The following is a 22451-nucleotide window of genomic DNA, read 5'->3' on the forward strand; positions in this document are numbered from 1 at the left end:
CAAACAACAGTAATAAAACCTAGACGAAACTCCAGCTGGCCAACCACTGACTAGCCCCTCCTGGATCCACCCTCCTCGTCCAATCGCAAACCTGCCCCATGGAATAGGGTGTCCAAAAAATACAGAGTACGAGACGTGAGCATAAAACGCTCAGTGCGAGAGTATGAGTATACATGCATGCAAAGTGAACTCCCTATAGACTCGAGGTCAAGGATCAGATAACAGAGACAGACCGGGCCCTGGTATGTAGCATGCTGTGCCGTCGCTTCAGGAGGTGGCTCCCATACCGAGATAACTGTGGATACGCCGGACCCAAATCGATGGAAGTCCATCCACTAACAGGATAGGGTACAACCCTACTACAGACATCTCGAAGGAGATACAGCAAGATGCAAATGAATGCATCATAATATCATGGCATATAAATCATGCAGTCATATAATACATGCATACTCAGTCAGGATATCTCGAACAGTACTTTCGTACCTCAAAACAGTGAAAGCTCTACCAACTCTAGGTCCACGCCTATAGTCTGCTCTACACTGCCAAATGATACCACTATCATTAAAGTGCTCTAAAAGCCTTAACTAAGCTATTGCATACACCTAAATATTTATAGGAAGCAAAAGCTATACCTTCGTCCGTCGTTAGCCCTTTGATGTCGATGCCTCCAGAACTTGGGCACAACTCCGCTACGACTATCGAACGTCTAGACGACTCCCGGTTCAAGCCTAGGAAGGCTAGAACAACTCGAATATGACTAGAAATAGAGAGGAAATCCGGAATTGGCAAGGAGAAAGTGAAGTCTCGGCCTTCTATTTATAGACAACGATCGGAACTTCCGATCCTTGATCGGAACGTCCGAACCTCGATCGGAACGTCCGATCCTGCCATCGGAGCTTCCGAAGATCCTGATCTGCCACGTGTCAAAATATCACTTGATGACTCCGGATAGGGGTGATCGGAGCTTCCGGTCCTGATCGGAGCTTCCGATCCAGCCACACGTCATGGATGACGTAATATCATCGGTGCCTCCGATCCTCATCGGAGCTTCCGATCCCGATCGGAGCTTCCGATCGTGCCTTCGGAGCTTCCGATCCGTCCAGTACCCAATTAAATTAATTAGCATTAATCCTTTAATTACTCAATTAGGGCACGGGCTACTACAAAATTAACTATTAATGTGTAATTAATCATATGATCATGTTTGGATTAAGTAAAACGTGATTAAGGAAATTTCAAATGAGTTAACGGAGTCCATAAATGGATTCAGGACACTCAAAAATGGCCGGGAAGGTTCCAAGGGTTAGGAGGCTCCAAACCGGGTTAGGAGGCTCCGAACTGGATCGGAGGATCCAAACCTAAGATCGGAGGATCCGAACGGGTTCGGAGGATCTGAACTTGGATCGGAGGCTCCGAAGATAATGCATCATTGGTGACGTCACTGATGGGACTTCGGGGGATACGAAGTCAGGATCGAAGGCTCCGAAGATAATGCGTCATGATCTTCTCCCCCCTGGTGGGGAGTTTTTGCCCTCTCCAGCCCTTTTATGTAATGAACTGGGCTGGCCCAGTTTATTCTTGAACTCATGATCTTCTCCCCCCTGGTGGAGAGTTTTTGCCCTCCCCAGGATTCGAAACTTGCACTCCAGGTCATAAATGCAATGTTCCCTTAATCCTGGTACCATTGAGCTAGCTTTATGTAATGAATTCTTGAACTCAAGATCTTCTCCCCCCTGGTGGGGAGTTTTTTCCCTCCCAGGATTCGAACCTTGCACTCCAGGTCATAAATGCAATGTTCCCTGAATCCTGGTACCATTACATAAAAGGTAGCGCCCCACTGTATCAAGACGGGTCTTTTCAGCGTGCTTATGTCCTCACTCACACGCACCCTAGAAAACTTTCCAAGGGATCACCCATCCTATAATTGCCCCAAGTCAAGCACGCTTAACTTTGAAGTTATTATGTGATGAGCTTCCGAAAAGAAGATACACCTTCTTGATATGAATAGTACATATAAAATCTTTTTAAGCTCTCCTCAACCATGTAGTCCCATACCTACACAGTCTCAGAATCCCTCTCATTCTGGCACGGGATCGGTTCATTCATGTCTCTATCCACCTAGAAGCCTACCAGGAGCCGCTCATTGTCCGTGCAATCTCTTGGCACTGGCGATCACTCCCTGCCTCTTCAGCCCCGGGCGTCACACCGAACTTTGCCTATAAATAGGGGGCCGAGATTTTATTTTCAACTCGCACCTCTCTTTTTTCTCTCTCAATTCCTTAGCCTTCTAACTCAGATCTAGGGAGATCTAGGCGTCCTATGGAGAATCCAGAAGTGGCATAGCGATCCAGGCGTCGTAGCGGAGCTGTGGCCTAGTTTTGAGAAAAGTGAAAACAAAGGACTGACAACGGACGCAGGTATAGCTATGGTCTCCTTAAAATATTTAGGAGTGCACAATAGCTTAGTTAAGGCTTTTAGAGCTTATTAAATGATGCATGAGTATTTGCATTGTAGAGCTGATGATAGGCTTGGAACTTAGAATAGGACTGCTAGGAACTGCCTGTAGTAAGGTACGTAAGTACTGACTGAGATAGCCAGCGGGGTTTGCATTCTTATATGTTGCATTTGTGTGTCATATAATTATGCAGCATGTGCATATCATATTGTGCATGTCCATATTTTGAGATGAGCCATGTAGGGCCGCTCAGCCCTGTTCGGATGGTTGATGTCGAGCGCCCGGCGACCGACGGGTTAGCCGGCACTGGTATCTGTAAGACACGGTCTACGTCCATTAGGAATGAGCAGTGTACGCAGGGTTTGCTCCCCGGGTTATACCACTCATATCCTAGGCTCCATTACTGAGAAGTTGTATACAGTTATCCCAGATATGGATACTCTGTCATGTGCATGCATCATATTTTTATGTTTTACCCGTGCTTTCGTATTGAGCATAGATCTCACGTCTAGTATTTTCTGTGTATCTGGACACCCCATTCGACGGGGCAGGTGTAGGTGCAGGATCGGGCACCAGGAGCTTGGAGTAGCTAGTGACCAGTGAAGACAACAGGATTAGTTGTAGGTTTTTTCCTTTAGGCTTATTTATTCTATTGTATTGTATAATCGAATTTATTTAACCTGTTGTATTCTGCCGATCTGCTTTTATTTAAGTCTTCTGCAGCGATTTATTTAATGCATACTTAATTATGCTCTTAACTCATATTAGGTAGTGGATCCGGGTTGGGCCGCTAGAAGTACTTAGGTTATCGGATTTGGATTTTATTATCCGTTGAACTTTTTAACCAAGTACAGAGCAACTGAGGAATGCGTTCAAATAGTTTCCAGATTCAGATTTGAATCGTTAGACGAGTGGAAAACCTCAGGTAAGAATTCTTGATTCAAGGATTTCTTTGGTATTATTATGTACATGAACTGTTTATTACAGAATTGTGTGGGGGAAATTCTCAATTCTGCAATCGATGTTTCGAATTGTAACCCGAATTGGTTGATTTCCAGTGGTTATAGAATGGGTCTAAGTTGATTCGGATTAGATTCTCGGAATTCCTCTAATTGTCAGATCGAGATAACTCTGACTTGAGGATAGGACATCGTGGTTGAGAAGAGAGAGAGAGAGGAATTACTCCTTAGACCGCACTCAGATCGAGGTACGACCGCTTTGAATTTGTAATGTCGTTTGATTTGATAGACGCTCCTACAGCATTTAGGAATTTTTGAAGCCGAATCTCCCAGAGATGTTAGATGAATTCGTGATTATTCGTATCGGTGGAATTCATATCTGTTTGAAGAGTCGTACTGATCTTTCATATTCTTTGAGAGATGTTTGCAGATTTTCATGCCGAGAAGTTACGCTATTCTGGTGACGTCTGATTCTGATGGGATCGATTTGTCTTCCTCAATCATTTAATCTGGAGACTAAATTTTTGCTGATCACCTCGAGGCTGAAGCCATTATGAATTGATCTAGATCGATGTCCTTATCTGAGATTGGAAGATTATGAGTACTATCCCTGATTCTTCAATGGATTCTTATCGTTGGTAAAGCCGATTACTTCGCAGATTATGTTCTTCTGTTTGGACTTAATCTTATGAGACCAGTTCTTATTGATTGCAGAAGAGATTGATCAGTGCTTTAGGAAATCTTATTTCTTTTTGGACTGATGATCTTCAGTGCATGGAACTTATTCTTATTGAGATTTGAGGTATTTTCTTGTCCAGAGGAGTCACTTGTTGCTTGAGCATCGAGACAGCTGAAGACGCACGAGACTCAACGTCCATTTCTGGATATTGAGCTTGCAATGATCTTATTGATTGGAAGATCTGGCTTTTATCTTTTTCTTCTTATACGGATATTCCCGTAATCTTCCTGATTTTAGAAGCTGTAGTACTGGTTTCACCGTACAGGCTGAGTATGAGAAAGAGAAGGTGATTAGAGGTACTGAAGAATTTCTTATTGGAAATCCTTTATATCTAGAGAGATTGTATGCAGCAGCTGATGCTTTGAGCCTAGAGATTTGTTCTTATTTTATCTACTATCGGAATTTCTTTTGAATGATGATTACGGCACTTTCGGTTTAGAATTCGAAGCAGATAGGAGTTCTATTAGCATTTTTTCTTTCGAGCCGAATCCGAATTTAATGAGAAGTTCAAGATCGTTCAGAGATTTGATTCGACTTTTAAGAGTTCGATGAAGAAAAATAAAAACTGAACCAGTATGAGATTCAGGTTGGGGTTTATGCCCTAATTGAGATTTAACTTGTTGTTGCGCCAGATGTTTTTTTTATGTAGACAGCGTATCTTGAGGTTGGCTCTTTGGAGTCTATTTAGTATTCTTTCAGTTGACCGAAAGATGTTTGATGATTTGAGCAATCATATGGGATAGAAGCAGATGAAGAATGATGTTCGAGGTATGTTGTTTTTCTATGTTCTGATCTGTCTGCAGTTGATAGTAGAAAGAGAATGACCCGAAGGTCTGTCGTACAGTTTATTCTGGTTCAGAATGGGATAGAGATCATGTTTGATGGATTCTTTGCAAGATTACTATGATCAGTCTGAGTTGGAGTTGTTATTCGAGTTTGATTGACCGATTGATGAAATTTGCTGTTGTTTTCGTTACAGAACGATTCTCAGACCTATTCAGATGATAGATATTCTATAAGAACTTTGTCAGATTGTTTGGTTTGCCGGATATGGATTATTTTCAGACAGGGATCTTTGAGGTACTTTTTCTTTTGGATTAGTCTCCGAAGAAGCTTTTGTTATTCCAGTATATTGGAGTACAGTTGATATCCTCAGAACGACGGACATCCAGAATAGAAGATATGGATTTAGAGGCTTTGCCGAACTATTTAGAAAAAGTTTTTTTTTTTGTATGAGCAGTCCATGCCATAACTTAAGCTCATTTTTACCAGATTTGGTAAAACATGGTACCGATCCTAAAGGTCCATGGTTCGAATTAGAGGAAGATATGAGACTCCCTGATCCAGGGAAGAGAAGATTAGGAGTGTGGTGCTAGACTTTTGCACTAGCAGACGAGTGTCGCTAAATCCTATGAAGTTTTTGTATAAAAACAGCTATCAGATGAATCTCTAATGGCATTATTTAGATGATTTTTATGAGAGAAAATGGAAATCTCGATTGAATCGGGATTATTTCCTGGTTTCCCCAAATTGGGACCAGATGTGATTTCGAGGATTGGATTGACAGATGAAGATTTCAGTTCGGAATGAGGACGACATGGAGTAGACAATCAAGGTATACAGATGTTTTGATGCAAATTTTCGTATCTTGATCAGTGAGACCAGTGTTTTTCCTAAGACGTCGACTTTTAGAGGAATGTCAGAGATGAGATGAAAGAGGGAAATCGTCCCTAAGATTGAGTGAATATCATTATAGTGAGATGATGGGCGATCTTGCCTAAAGACTTGTTTTGTTCTGTCACTTTTTGGTTTTCACGAGGTGTTTTCCGTATTTTGATGTGGATTATCACCATATTCTCGTTGTTGAATTACCAGATCAGAATTTATTTTTCTCTTTAGCTGATGAGACCGGTTTTGTTGAGGTGATGAATTGCTTGAGATGACTGGTTCAGAGTTTCAACCTGAATTAGAAGCGGTTCTGAGACAAATCGATTCAGTGTGTGTTAGCACAGTGAAGCCGTTACGGTTTTGAAGAAGAGATTTGGGAGACGGAGTTCGATTGGAGACAAAAATTTTGGGACTTAGTCCTAAGAGATGAATTTTCTTGCAGTTTTGGGTCTTATCCCTTAGCTTTGAGGTGGAACATTATTCGATTTCGAGGACGAAATCAGTTCTTTGAGGGGGAGAATTGTAACGCCCCGAATTTATCTTAATTGAGCTTATTTGAGATAATCAGAGATTCTAGAATTCGAGGATCGACTTGATTTTGATCAGGGTCTATTTTGCAATTTTTGGAATTTTCAAGGACTAAAATGCAAATATGGAGATTGTTAGATATTTATAAGCTTGAGTTTACTTTTTCTCCTCCACTTCTTCTTCCCAATTCGTTCTCCTCCATTGAAGAACCAACGTGAAGTTCCAAGCTTTCAGATTTATTCCCGAGCTCGATCCGTCTGTTAGAATTTAATTTTGAAGGAAGTTTAGCAATCACGACATCGAAGGCTCCGTTCTACAGTAAGTTTTCCTTCGATCCAATATATCTCATTTTTGGGATGGTTTTAGAATTGAATGAATTTTGGATATGTCGTACATGAGCTAGCATGTATCGTTTATTTGAAGTCGGTTTTGAAAAAGAACATCGTTCGGAATTGTTATGATTTTTGGAAGCATAATTCGAAAATGTTGTTTTTGGGATTTGATGGAATTGGATGGATATGAATAAATTATGGTGGTTTGGAGTTATTTAGATTGATATTTTGATGTATGTGATTTTGGATAGTTGAATTTATAGTCGTTATGTCGTCGGTTTGAGATTCCAGATTTTAGGAGTTGGAACTAAGTCTTTGAATGGACTTAAATTGGTTTAATTGATATTGAATGTTATTATATCCGTACAGATTTGACTGAAGATGTGGAGTTCAGAGTTTGAAGAATTCGAATCATCGAAGAATTGATTGAGGTTTGGTATTGAGTTGATCTCATTCTTGGAATTGAGTTGTATGAATTTTTATTGGAATTCTTGTTATTGTAGCTTGATCGGAATTGGAAGTTACTTAGAATCAAGAAAGGTAAATGATGACTTCGGAATAGAATAGGACGATTAACTCGAATCCAGAATGATTCGAGTGTCCAAGGAAAAATCATATACTTGCATGCTAATTGAAGAATATGTTTTTTTTGTTCATTTGAATTACACTTGCATTCATATTGAGCCTATTTTGTTGTTTTGGAAGGCATGAAGGCCCAAGATAATTAGACGTTCTGGGATTATTGTCGAGTGGCATTGGTGGGCGATTTACTACCATTTGTCGATCAACTCTCTATTGAATGCCCCAAAGTTTAGAGGATTGAATTATGCACCTTCAACCTCGATCGGGAGAGTCGATGTTGTGTGATATTTTGTCCTCGGGATCCCAAACGAAACAGCGAATCGTTTCCTGGAATTATTAGATTTGAGAACCCGATTTTAAAGACATGTGTTGCATTATATTACATCTTGAATCATGTTGTTATGATTTGAGTATTGGAATTGATTTAGATTGCGTGGACTATTTTGTCTATATATATATATATATCAAGATTTGATATATTAATTGGATTATATGGTTTGTCTCTTTTACTGAGAAATTGTATTCTCACCGGATTATCCGGCTGTTGCTTTGTTTGTGTGTGTACTTGGCAACAGGTGGGGCAGGATCGAGTTAGAGAAGACTTGGTTAGCGTTGAGATCAAGGAATAGAAGTGTGACTCGGTTTAGAAGTCAAAGCAGCATGTCAATCTAGTTTATATTTTGAAGAATGTTAGAACTCGAACTTGTTGATGTTTGTAGTTTCTAATAGTCGTATATCGTGGATTGAATGTTGTCATTGCATGTATTATGTACTTGGATATATTTTGGATGTATTGAATTTGATCTTTGACAAGTTTTCAGCTGTATATTTAGCTCTGTTCTGTCATCGCTCGATCGGTAAGATTTAACCGATCAAGCTATGGTCATTTTGCTAAGTTTCTATTTTTGGAAAAAGGGTGCCCGCTCGGTCGGTTGAATGTAACCGATCGAGCGGTGCAAGAATTCTTCGGGCAGAGAGTTTGCAATTATTTGCGCGCTCGATATGTTGATTTCTATTGATCGACCGAGGCCCTTCTTTTAAAATAAATAAATAAATAAAATAAAAATCATATTCTTTTAACCTTGGTTCTTGTTTGCTTAGTGTACGTTAAACCCGAGGTTAGATGTTTAGAATCGAGGCCTCATAATCACTCTTTTGAGTCATCATTCATAATATATTCTGATGAATCTAGAACACCGATGATGCCAGCTTGGTATCTATTACCCCTATAAATATACCAGTTTGAATTGTGAACTTACCAATATGTCCTCATCATTTTAAGTATTTTTCTAATAATTTTTCGACTTCATGGTCTTTCCCACCTCCACCACTATAGCTTGGCAGACCATTAATTCATTGACATTTATTTGGTCTCTTTCTTTGTTTTATCTATTTGTATTCTCCTCTTCCCAAACTCTCAAATAAGACAAGAACAACAAACATTTGACTGTCCATTGCAATTCCATCGATACGCTTGCTCCATATCCGTCGTCTTGAATTCTAGGGACACATCCTACCTCGCTGCCATGAGTTATTTTTTTAGACATGGACATTATACCCCAGTTGTGGCGACCCCGGGCTCGTCTACTTTAATCCCATGACTCAACATTAAACATAAGAACTAAGAACAAGTAATACAAAAGGAATTTTTTTTTTATATATAAATTGGACCTCCGCTCGATCGGTTAAACTTGACCAATCGAGCGGCCAAGAAATCCCAAACTCTCGGGTTTTGCATTTCAAGTGCACCGCTCGATAGGTCAAAGTGCACCGATCGAGCGGCCCCTCCAGTGCAGAAAATCTGCAGATGTTTCTTTTGTTCTTGTGCTGTCCTTTGCTAGTGCTTTGCTATCTAACATGTAATTCAATGTAAACAAGGCTATACATATTAGAACAAACATGTACAAGATACATGACAACTTTATTCAAAAGTCTAGCATACAAGATACTATAAGTAGTCCAGCTAAACTTCAAGTTTATATCCACTAGGTTTGTACAACACAACTAACACATACAAACCCACACATGTTATACACATGATTCATGTTCTTGACAGCATTTAAACATTCTTAGCCCGGAACGCCACTCCTCTAAACTTCCAATTGCTCAAGACCTTCTAAAACTCGGCCCTGCATCCTCTGTTGCAATGCACACACAAAACAAAACAACAGCCGGATAACCGGAAAGTATAAAATTAGTATGAAACAACGGAAACATATATTGAAACACAAATAGCATGTTTCATGCATTTAAATATAAAAACCAACCTAAATACCACAAGGCAGTTATCTACATAATAAAGATTCAAGGCTTTATGAACGACACGGTTAGATGCTAGAACACACCACTCATCATCAGGCTCAAGATCATCACTGATGCTATAACCAAAGTCGATCTATCAATGATAAATACTCGTCATTGATATTTAATATCGATGTTTATAACCCATCAACGATATCGGAAAGACTTGAATAAATATTAGGCTCACATAGATAACAAGATAACATAACCATAATTTAAACATGTATGTCAAGTATTGTGTGATTTAAGGGAATCGAGAAAGTGAACTCGTCTCGACGAACATGCTCAACATGATCATCATTGTATCATACCTTAGTCTTGATAAGGAATGAGCTAGATCCACAAGCTAAAGAATACACAATTGCAATCACAAATCTGCTCAAGCTAAACTCAAGTATCAAAGTTTAAAGCTCACCAACTTTGATCAAATCTCTCCCGGTTCGAAACCGAAACGCCCGAAGTCTATGTCCTTTGATTAAATCTGAAATGAATGGTATTCAAGGGCATAACATCAGCAAGAATTCATTTATACCACAGCTTAATCATACGGAGTCAAAATCTGTCAACTTCGTAAACCAGCGACGTAACAATAACACAACCGATAACCGAAACTCAAACCCATCAATTCTAACCACCATAATCAGATTTTAAACATAATATAGCAGCAAGATATAATCATAAACCAGCCAATTCAGATAACATACTGTTCGAACAAGAGCTGGAAATCATAACACATTCAAACGGTATCCGTTCTTGATCCGGTTTCGATATAACAACCGATACAAGCTCAAGAACACATTGAAGCCATAAGAATCTGATTATTACATCATAATTTCGAACTCAGCTGGATCAAAGAGATACTTACATCACAACGAAGCTCTTGTTACGAGGATTCCAAAACCGTGCTCAGAATTTTATTCGGATGAACATATCTTGAAATAATGAAGGTTGAAAATGAAATTTGGACAAGGAATATGAGGCTCTCGGTTTCTTGCTGTTGAAGAAGAGATAATTCTGATGAAATCCATATACATACACGTACAAAGCTAGGATCAAGACATGTGTCATCCACTATTCATAAGTAATTGCATTTTGGCCCCTCAAGTCTTTACTATTTGCAATTCAGACCATATAAAATCTTTTCATTCAATTTCAATCCTAATAATTTAAGAATATTAGAATTTAAACTCAAAATCCAAAATTCTCAAATTAAATATACTCGGATTAAAATTAAATAATCTCGGGCCTAACAATTCTCCCCTACTAAGATATGATTTCTTCCTCGAAATCGCATGCAATCTGAACACACATAAGATAATAAAATAGCAGAAACACTGAAGAAAATTCACATCAGTGAAATAGCTCTGGATAACGCTGTCTCATATCCTGTTCTGTCTCCCAAGTAGCTTCTTCTACTCCGTTTCTACTCCAATGTACCTTAACCAACGGAATAGATTTGTTTCGAAGATTCCTTTCCTTATAATCAAGGATTTGAATAGGACGTTCGAAATAGCTCAGTGTTTTATCCAACTCAGCTTCATCTGGACGAAGAATATGGGAAGCATCGGGCTCGTACTTCCTCAACATAGACACATGAAATACATCATGAATACCTGAAAGTGCTGGAGGTAATGCTAGTCGGTATGCAAGATCACCAACTTTATCAAGAATTTCGTAAGGTCCAATAAACCTTGGTGATAGCTTTCCTTTCTTTCCGAATCGAACAGTGACTCGAAAAGAAGATATCTTTAGAAATACCCAATCACCTTGTTCAAAACTCAAAGGTCTACGCCTCACGTTTGCATATTTTGATTGTCGATCTTGCGCTGTTCTCATTCTGATCTGTATCAGTTTCACTTTATCAGACATCTCTCTGATCATATCTGGTCCTATAACCGGTGTTTCAGAAAGATCATCCCAAAACAATGGCGATCGACATTTTTTACCATACAGTGCTTCAAATGGAGCCATCTGAATGCTTAAATGATAGCTGTTATTATAAGAAAATTCAACAAGTGGCAAAGATTCTTGCCAACTCGTACCAAAATCAAGTATTATAGCTCGCAACATATCTTCTAGAATCTTTATAGTACGCTCTGACTGCCCATCAGTTTGAAGATGATACGCTGTACTCAAATGCAGACGAGTACCCAGAGCTTCCTGTAGACTATGCCAGAAATGTGAAGTGAATCGAGGATCTCGATCCGATACTATCAACTTAGGCACACCGTGCAGTCACACTACATCTCTGATATAAATATTGGCCATTTGGTCATGACGATACCTGATAAGGAATAAAACATGCAGACTTAGTCAGTCTATCAATCACAACCTAAACTGCATCACATCCTCTCGAAGATCTCGGTAGTTTCGTGACAAAATCCATAGTAATATGATCCCATTTCCATTCCGGAACTGCTAAACTGTGCAATAAACCACTTGGGCGCTTCCTTTCAGCCTTTACCTGTTGACAGTTTAAAATCTAGATACAAATTTTGTCACATCAACTTTCATTCTTTTCCACCAAAACTGTTGTTTCAGATCATTATACATTTTTTTGCCCCCTGGATGAATACTAAACTTGCTGCAATGAGCTTCATTCAGAATTTGTTGTCTCAATTCTGCAATATTAGGTACAACAATACGTCGATTAACAAACAAAATTCCATCCATGCTAACCTGAAACTCTGACTCATGTCCAGTCCTAACTCTTTCAATCGAATTCTGAATGTTCTGATCAGCTTTCTGAGCTTCTTTAATTCAAACAAACAACTCCGGCTCAGCTGTGATTGCATAAACCCGTACAGGTTGTACATCTGTCTCAAAATCCAGACCAGAAACACAGCAATCTTCAATCAACTTAGAAACACGCATAGTAGATAAGGATAAATCACATACCTTTCTACTCAGTGCATCAGCCGCTGAATTAGACTTCCCTGGATAATACTTAATTTCACAGTCAAAATCTTTCAGCAAGTCTAACAAACGTCTTTGTTTCATATTTAACTCAGCTTGAGAAAACAGATATTTCAAGCTTTTATGATCAGAGAATATTTCAAAGGTCTCACCATATAAATAATGACGCCAAATCTTTAATGCGAAGACAATAGCTGCAAGCTCAAGATCATGTACTGGGTATCTGCTCTCGTGAGGTTTCAATTGCCTGGAATCATATGCTATCACATGCCCTCGCTGTATCAAAATACAACCCAAACCCTTATGAGAAGCATCTGAATAAACAGTAAAACCACCTGTACCTGATGGAATAGATAATACAGGTGCACTAGTCCACCGTTTCTTCAAATCCACAAAACTAGATTCACATTCATGTGTCCAAACAAACGGAGTATTCTTCTGTGTTAACTGGGTAATTGGTTTTGCAATGCTAGAAAATCCTGCAATAAATCGGCGATAATACCCAGCTAAACCCATGAAACTACGAATCTCAGGTACGGATGTAGGTCTAGGCCAGTTAATAACTGCCTCTACCTTGCTAGGATCAACAGATATACCGTCTCCTGAAATAACATGGCCAAGAAAAATAACTCTGTCCAACCAAAACTCTCATTTGGACAACTTAGCATACAAGTGCTCAGTTTTCAAAATCTGCAAAACAATTCTCAAATGCTCTGCATGCTCCGTCTTATTTTTAGAATATATCAGAATATCATCAATAAAAATGATAACAAACTCGTCTAAGTACTTCTGAAATATTCTATTCATTAAACCCATAAAGACAGCATGAGCATTTGTTAAACCGAATGACATTACTATAAACTCATAGTGGCCATACCTCGTTCGAAAAGCAGTTTTAGACACATCTGCTTCTCTGACCCTCAACTGGTGATAACCAAACCTCAAATCGATCTTTGAATAAATGGAAGAACCCTGTAATTGATCAAACAAGTCATCTATTCGAGGCAATGGAAATCTATTCTTTACCGTGACCTGATTTAATTAGCGGTAGTCGATATATAATCTCATCGACCCGTCCTTCTTCCTTACAAACAAAACCGGAGCACCCCAGGGTGACACACTTGGCCTAATGTAACCTTTGTTCAGCAAATCTTCAAGTTGATCTTTCAACTCTTTCAGTTCAAGTGGTGCCATCCTATGAGGAGCTTTAGAGATAGGCAAAGTACCTGGTACCAACTCAACACTAAAATCAATCTCACGCATAGGAGGCAATCCCGGTATTTCATTCGGAAAAATATCTGCAAACTCACATACAACAGGAATATCCGCCAATACAGGACTAGCTTTCAACACATCCAATGTATAAACTAGAAATCCTTCAGCTCCAGTCTGCAATAGAAATCAAAGGAATCTTAGCACGAGAACCCTTACCAAAGAATTTCCAATCATCTGTCATGTCTGGTCTAAATCGAACAAACTTATGAAAACAGTCAACCGTGGCTCTGTACTTGGTTAGTGCATCGATGCCAATAATACAATCAAAATCAGACATACCAAGTACTATGCAATCAAGCTCAATTGCATTACTATCAAACTGCAACTCACAACCCCTGACTATACTTGCAGATGTCTTATCTTTTCCCATGGGCGATGAGATAGCAAATATAGAAGACAAATGCTCAACAGGCAAAGCATGCAATGTAACAAAATTTTCAGCTATAAAAGTATGTAATGCTCCAGTGTCAATCAACACATAAGCAGGATAACCAGAGAGAACACAATTACCTGCAATCAAATTGTCCGGTGCTGCCTGTGCCTGATCTTCTGTCAATGCAAAAACTCTAGCTCGCTGTCGTGAAGGTTGGGCTACACTCTGACTTTCTCCCTGTCTACTCTGAGCTGGTCTACCTGAAGATTGGAAGGAATACACAGCACGAGCTTTTCTGTCAGCTTGAGTTTCTCCCTGAGATGGTCCACGTGTAGGACACACTCTAGCATAATGTCCAGGCCAGTTGCAGAGATTACAAGTTCCAGAAACTCCTTTGCAAGCATCACTAGAATGTCTTCCCCCATACTTGCTACAAAACCAACCTGTAGACCCTGAACCCTGACTTGTTCCCAACTTCTTTGAACCACCAGAACTAGAGGAACTGCTTCCTTGCTTCTTGAACTGTTTACCTTTAGGCCTGAACCGATCCCTTTTGTTGCTACTGTTGCCACCTCCTTCATACCTGCTTTGCTGTTGAGGGAAGGATGCTTGAGGTTGTATTGGTGGTGGCTGTGGTGATGGCTGTGGAGATGGTTGAGGCTTGAACGGAATTCCTTTCTGTCTAAAGATACCAGCTTCAGCACCCTTGGCTTTATCAAGAGCATCAGCAAGATTATTAGGTCGCCTCGCATTGACCAAGGTAAAGACATCAGGATTAAGACCGTTGATGAATTGATCGGCCTTTGTTTCCTCATTATCCGCAATATGAGGTGCAAAACGAAGTAAAGTAGAAAACTTCGCAACATAATCTTCAATGCACATATTACCCTGTTGCAAATTAGCAAACTCCGCTCCCTTGTCTTTTCTGTATGACTGAGGAAAGAAACGTTTGAAAAACTCAGCTTTAAATACATTCCAGGTAATAACAGTACATCGATTTTCCAACGCTTTCTTAGTCATGATCCACCAACTTTTTGCCACATCATGCAACTGATGGATAACCAATCGAACTCGTCAATCATCAGTGTAATCAATGGATTCAAACAGTTGCTCGATATCATCAAGCCAGCTTTCACATGCTACAGAATCCTCAGTACCATGCAGACTAGGTGGTTTGAACGACTGAAATCGCTTCAACGACACCTCCATCAGATTAGCAGTAGTATCCATTGGAGTAACAGTAGTACTGCCCTGCTCAGTCATAAATACTGGTGGAATATTAGGAACTATTGGAGGAGGAACTTGTTCATTCAGAGGTACTTGCTCAGTCGCTGGTGTCTGTGGATTAATACGACCACTACGAAGAGGTAAAGATCGAGGAGGCATAGCTGATTACTGAGAGTAGACAACAGTTCAGCACATAAGAACATCATATCTACTCTTTAATATCATGAGTAGGCTTTATTCCCATCTCACAACACTTCCATTACATGTTTAGCCATGAACTCATATAAGCACATACTTGCAATAAGTAAACATGCTAGCATATAACATGTGATTACAAGAGTAGAACATGCTTGCATAAAATTCATATGAAAAAACATGCATTAAACTCATGCATCATGAATTTATGCGACTCACTCTACCCCACTCAGCTTTTAATGTCGACTCAAGACAACTTAAGCTCTGATACCAAACAATGTGGTGACCCCGGGCTCGTCTACTTTAATCCCATGACTCAACATTAAACATAAGAACTAAGCACAAGTAATACAAAAGAAAAAAAAATTTTTAGAAATTGGACCTCCGCTCGATCGGTTAAACTTGACCGATCGAGCGGCCAAGAAATCCCAAACTCTCGGGTTTGGCATTTCAAGTGCACCGCTCGATCGGTCAAAGTGCACCGATCGAGCGGCCCCTCCAATGCAGAAAATCTGCAGATGTTTCTTTTGTTCTTGTGCTGTCCTTTGCTAGTGCTTTGCTATCTAACAACATGTAATTCAATGTAAACAAGGCTATACATATTAGAACAAACATGTACAAGATGACAACTTTATTCAAAAGTCTAGCATACAAGATACTATAAGTAGTCCAGCTAAACTTCAAGTTTACATCCACTAGGTTTGTACAACACAACTAACACATACAAACCCACACATGCTATACACATGATTCATGTTCTTGACAGCACTTAAACATTCTTAGCCCAGAATGCCACTCCTCTAAACTTCCAATTGCTCAAGACCTTCTACGACTCGGCCCTGCATTTTCTGTTGCAATGCACACACAAAACAAAACAACAGCCGGATAACAGGTAAGTATAAACTTAGTATGAAACAAAGGAAACATATATTGAAACACAAATAGCAAGTTTCATGCATTTCAATATAAAAACCAACCTAAATACCACAAGGCAGTTATCTACATAATAAAGATTCAAGGCTTTATGAACGACACGGTTAGATGCTAGAACACACCACTCATCATCAGGCTCAAGCTCATCGCTGATGCTATAACCAAAGTCGATATATCAATGATAAATACTCGTCATTGATATTTAATATCAAAGTTTATAACCCATCAACGATATCGGCAAGACATGAATAAATATTAGGCTCACATAGATAACAAGATAACATAACCATAATTTAAACATGTATGTCAAGTATTGTGTGATTTAAGGGAATCGAGAAAGTGAACTCGTCTCGACGAACATCCTCAACTTGATCATCATTGTATCATACCTTAGTCTTGATAAGGAATGAGCTAGATCCACAAGCTACAAAATACACAATGGCAATCACAAATCTGCTCAAGCTAAACTCAAGTATCAAAGTTTAAAGCTCACCAACTTTGATCAAATCTCTCCCGGTTCGAAACCGAAACGCCCGAAGTCGATGTCCTTTGATTAAATCTGAAATGAATGGTATTCAAGGCCATAACATCAGCAAGAATTCATTTATACCACAGATCAATCATACGGAGTCAAAATCTGTCAACTTCGTAAACCAGCGACGTAACAATAACACAACCGATAATCGAAACTCAAACCCATCAATTCTAACCACCATAATCAGCTTTTAAACATAATATAGCAGCAAGATATCATCATAAATCAGCCAATTCAGCTAACATACTGTTCGAACAAGAGCTGGAAATCATAACACATTCAAACGGTATCCGTTCTTGATCCGGTTTCGATATAACAACCGATACAAGCTCAAGAACACATTGAAGCCATAAGAATCTGATTATTACGTCATAATTTCGAACTCAGCTGGATCAAAGAGATACTTACATCACAACGAAGCTCTTGTTACGTGGATTCCAAAACTGTGCTCAGAATTTTATTCGGATGAATAGATTTTGAAATAATGAAGGTTGAAGATGAAATTTGGACAAGGAATATGAGGCTCTCGGTTTCTTGCTGTTGAAGAATATATAATTCTGATGAAATCCATATACATACACAAACAAAGCTAGGATCAAGACATGTGTCATCCACTATTCACAAGTAATTGCATTTTGGCCCCTAAAGTATTCACTATTTGCAATCAGACCATATAAAATCATTTCATTCAATTTCAATCCTAATAATTAAAGAATATTAGAATTTAAACTCAAACTCCAAAATTCTCAAATTAAATATACTCGGATTAAAATTAAATAATCTCGGGTCTTACACTAGTAGCATTGCAACACTTCATGTCAAAAAGGGGTCGTTTCATCTAAATTGGTTCTTCTGTCATGCATTCAAATAACAAACCGGTTCTGATTTTTGACACAATAGGCACAATCATTCGATGGGGTGTGTTCAAACCATCACACTTTTGAGTCATCATTCATAATATATTCTGATGAATCTAGACCTCCGATGATGCCAGCTTGGTATCTATTACCCCTAAAAATATACCAGTTTGAATTGTGAACTTACCAATATGTCCTCATCATTTTAAGTATTTTTTCTAATAATTTCTGGACTTCATGGTCTTTCCCACCTCCTCCACTATAGCTTGGCAGACCATTAATTCATTGGCATTTATTTGGTCTCTTTCTTTGTTTTATCTCTTCGTATTCTCCTCTTCCCAAACTCTCAAATAAGATAAGAACAACAAACATTTGACTGTCCATAACAATTCCTTCGGTACGCTTGCTCCATATCCAACGTCTTGAATTCCAGGGACACGTCCAACCTCGCTGCAATGAGTTATTTTTTTAGACATGGACATTATACCCCAGTAGCATTGCAACACTTCATGTCTAAAAGGGTCGTTTCATCTAAGTTGGTGCTTCTGTCCTGCATTCAAATAACAAACCGATTCTGATTTCTGATAAAACAGGCATAATCATTCGATGGGGTGTGTTCAAACCATCACTCTTTTGAGTCATCATTCATAATATATTCTGATGAATCTAGATCTCTGATGATGCCTACTTAGTATCTATTACCCCTATAAATATACCAGTTTGAATTGTGAACTTACCAATATGTCCTCATCATTTTAAGTATTTTCTCTAATAATTTTTAGACTTCACGGTCTTTTCCACCTCCTCTACTATAGCTTGACAAACCATTCATTCATTGGCATTTTTTTGGTCTCTTTCTTAGTTTTATCTCTTCGAATTCTCCTCTTCTCAAACTCTCAAATAAGATAAGAACAACAAACATTTGACTGTCCATTGTAATTCCTTCGGTACGCTTGCTCCATATCCATCCCACTTGAATTCCAGGGACACGTCCAACCTCGTTGCCATGAGTTATTTTTTTAGACATGGACTTTATACCCCACTAGCATTGCAACACTTCATGTCTAAAATGGTCATTTCATCTAAGTTGGTGCTTCTGTCCTGCATTCAAATAACAAACCGGTTCTGATTTCTGATACAATAGGCACAATCATTCGATGGGGTGTGTTCAAACCATCACTCTTTTGATTCATCATTCATAATATATTCTGATTAATCTAGACCTCCGATGATGCTAGCTTGGTATCTATTACCCTTGTAAATATACCAGTTTGAATTTTGAACTTACCAATATGTACTCATCATTTTAAGTATTTTCTTTAATAATTTCTGGACTTCATGGTCTTTCCCACCTCCTCCACATTGGCATTTATTTGGTCTCTTTCTTTGTTTTATTTCTTTGTATTCTCCTTTTCCCAAACTCTCAAATAAGATAAAAACAACAAACATTTGAATGTCCATTGCAAATCCTTTGGTACGCTTGCTCCATATCCATCGTCTTGAATTCCAGGGACACGTCCAACCTCGCTGCCATGAGTTATTTTTTTAGACATGGAAATTATACCCCGGTAGCATTGCAACACTTCCTATCTAAAATGGGTCTTGTCTCGCCCTGGGCCCAGTCTTGCGTCTGCGCAAATGCACAATGGGCCCCTATGGCAACTACTTCGTATTCGTCCTCGCTTTAAGAAAATGATTAACCCAAGTTGCTATAGAAGTCCATTGTAGCCCATTTTAAACTCATTTTAAACCTTTTATTTTTCCCATGTGGGACAGGGGTCTCACAATCACCCCTCCTTCAGAACGCGACGTCTTCGTCGCGACCTGACCTCTCGATCCACCAGCACCGGGAATCTAGAGGTGGCTCCTACGGGTTCAAGAGGTGGCTCCCGTCATGTAGCACTTTGCCCTGCAGGTTCAAGGGGTGGCTCCCATGCACGTAGCACTTTGTCCCGCATAGCACTTATTTTCCGGGGTCTGCCGGTTGGTAACCTGGCTCTGATACCAAATGAAACGACTAGTTCCTACTATTACTAATTTTTTTTAGCAAATAAATAGCTAAATATTTAATATAAAATATATTTAAAAATCATGCATCTATAAATGAATAAATAAAACAATACTTAATATAATATATAAATACATTTATATAATTAAAACGTATACATATATATATATATATATATATATATATAGTAAATAATTACTTTCTAGAATATTTATAAACATAAATAATTTTCCATAAAAATATTCTAACTAAAATCCATAATAATTTGCATGCAAATAAAATAAGTACCATTCCATGCATCAAAATATCATGACCAACCTTTCATAAAACCCTCACATAAAAATCCATAAACTCATGAATAAATCATAAAACATGTGCGGAAAATGCAATAATATTAAAACCACTGAAAACATAAACTTGAGCGTAGGTCACGGGCTAGCCGGCTTCCGGGAGGCTCATACGTCTTCACCGCCAGTCGGGGCTACATTCTCTAGATCATATTCTTGCTCACCTGCACCATTTAAGTCTAGTGAGCCTAGAGGCTCAACACGTTCTATCTCATAGTAACAACATGAATAAAAATAATGCACCATATCATACATGCAAGATACATAATAAATATTATATATATATATATATATTCATGCTTGTCTTTATAATACATATATCATGATCATCACATAACATAGCATACATACTCATACATAATCATGCATCATAATAAGGGCATATCATCATTTAAAAATCTGAAGGTTATATCCATGCTGTGTGACATGTCATGTCGATTGATCAATCTAAAACCAGTGTACGTGGCGGTGGGATCTCCACCTCTTGGCCCCTTCATCAGGCTGAACCGGGATCCGTAGGCAAACATAATCATAATCGTATGGAAAGGCAATTGGGTCCCAGTATCCCGACCCACAGTCCCGTGTCATATGGAAAGGTCTCCGGGCCTAGGCATCGCATCCCCAATCCCGTAGGTTGTCACACACCCACTTCAACTCCCTTAAAATATTTTTCATTTCCCAGCATCACACATATACATATAGTATCATGCACATACATAAAATTTTTCATGATCTTATTTTCATAAAATATTTCCCATAAATATATATTTAATTAATAAATATAAAAATTATATTTTTTCATACATAAAATATTCATGCAATAATTAAATATATATTTACGGACGATGCATATGTTGGAGAACGCGGCAATCAGATCAATCAGAATTGATACCCGGTGCAGCGGAAGTTTAAAAATTTTATATGGAACGATTCCATAATGGGTATCAAAACTTTACGATTAAATTGTGTGTGTAAAAATTAAATAACTATTATAAATTTTTACCTCCAATCTCGAATCGAGATTTTGGACACCAACAGATTGCTCTGCTCTTGTTGTATATCCCTGAAACTGATGGACGAACTGTTCTTCAATCAGGTCCACGAACGGATAATTAATCCCTCTGATAGATTGCACTAGAAAATCTATCAGAAGTTTCTACGAAGAGAATTAACGAATTTGATCCGTTAAACCAGACTGTAATTCAAAATTCACAGACTGGATTTTACCGAGCAGAGGGGAAAAGGGGGCGGCCACTTCAGAGAAAAATAATAGGGTTTTTCGAAAATTTGTGACCTGTTGTGTGTATAATTTCTGTACTGCAATAACTTATTTATAATGTAGGCCGCTAACAGCTTAGGGCCCATTAGTCATAAGTTCAAGCCCGACAAGCAAAGCCCGCATGTTCATAAATTAATATAAAATTCATCATGACTCCGATTGATAAACCGATTTCACCAATGTGTACAGAAACCATTTCTGCACCTTTTAAAGTCAAGATAAATTTTTCTGAATCCGAATTCAGTGATTTCCAAAAATGCCCATCCCTATGTCATTTTAGGAAATCTTACTCCTCTACTCTTAAATAAGAAGTCCAACTTCTTTGTTCATTAAATTTAACTCTTTAAATTTAACTATCTCAACGGGGATTAAAAATCCATTACTCTGTGTGACCCTCAATGGTTCAGGGATACAGCTAGCCGTGGGCTCACAACTCCTTGTGACTCGGAACAACAATTTCCGACTTGCCCATCGAATCATGGTAAGAGCGCCTAGCAACATCGCCCCATGATTCCCTAGGTATCACTGATAGTGCCTGCAAGAACCAATAGATTTTGGTTAGCGTACAGTACGGTCCCTTCATCCATATATCCCGATCGAATCAACAACCATTGGTATATCGAGAGTCGTTCGAGATTCGATAACTATGCAATACATCTTGAAGATCAAATAGTGACATCGCATATGTTACTAAGAAACCATTTCTTAAAACACATCATATACTCTGGCCAGAGATTCGTCACACTAATATCTCCTCAGATCGCATAGGATATCCACACTCGCAAGTATGTGGTGAATCCTTGACAACAAAGCATCGACTCCTATATGTGTTTTAACTGTACCCAATCCCGACACCTGATGACCCCAATAGAGTCGGTAAACGAGTCAAAGCACAGTACTAGCATATGGAGTCTCAATGATGTTTCAAGTAATAAGGAC

At 38.7% G+C, this 22451-nt stretch overlaps 1 protein-coding gene across 1 annotated transcript; it reads right to left on the reverse strand.

The window, feature by feature from the left end:
• Nucleotides 1–9356: 9356 nt before the first annotated feature.
• On the reverse strand, nucleotides 9357–15151 carry LOC140889133 (uncharacterized). The gene is made up of 7 exons (XM_073296842.1): nucleotides 13979–15151; nucleotides 13573–13872; nucleotides 13296–13455; nucleotides 12466–12962; nucleotides 11005–11538; nucleotides 9542–9661; nucleotides 9357–9404 (listed from the first exon to the last, which is right to left on the reverse strand). The coding sequence occupies exons 1-7, from the start codon at nucleotides 15149–15151 to the stop codon at nucleotides 9357–9359; spliced, it is 2832 nt and encodes a 943-aa protein (XP_073152943.1).
• Nucleotides 15152–22451: the final 7300 nt, after the last annotated feature.

This window comes from Henckelia pumila, chromosome 3, assembly GCF_033568475.1.
Source record: "Henckelia pumila isolate YLH828 chromosome 3, ASM3356847v2, whole genome shotgun sequence".
Lineage (NCBI taxonomy): Eukaryota > Viridiplantae > Streptophyta > Magnoliopsida > Lamiales > Gesneriaceae > Henckelia > Henckelia pumila.

What these genes read in the sequence shown, in the direction of transcription:
- LOC140889133 (XM_073296842.1), bottom strand. Translation starts at nt 15,151, where the DNA reads ATGACTAAGAAAGCGTTGGAAAATCGATGTACTGTTATTACCTGGAAT. An exon ending in GGGGTGCTCCGGTTTTGTTT is followed by an intron (nt 13,456 to 13,572) that starts GTAAGGAAGAAG and finishes GATCAATTACAG; the next exon opens with GGTTCTTCCATTTATTCAAA. An exon ending in AATCTATTCCGTTGGTTAAG is followed by an intron (nt 9,662 to 11,004) that starts GTACATTGGAGT and finishes TATCATTGATAG; the next exon opens with ATCGACTTTGGTTATAGCAT.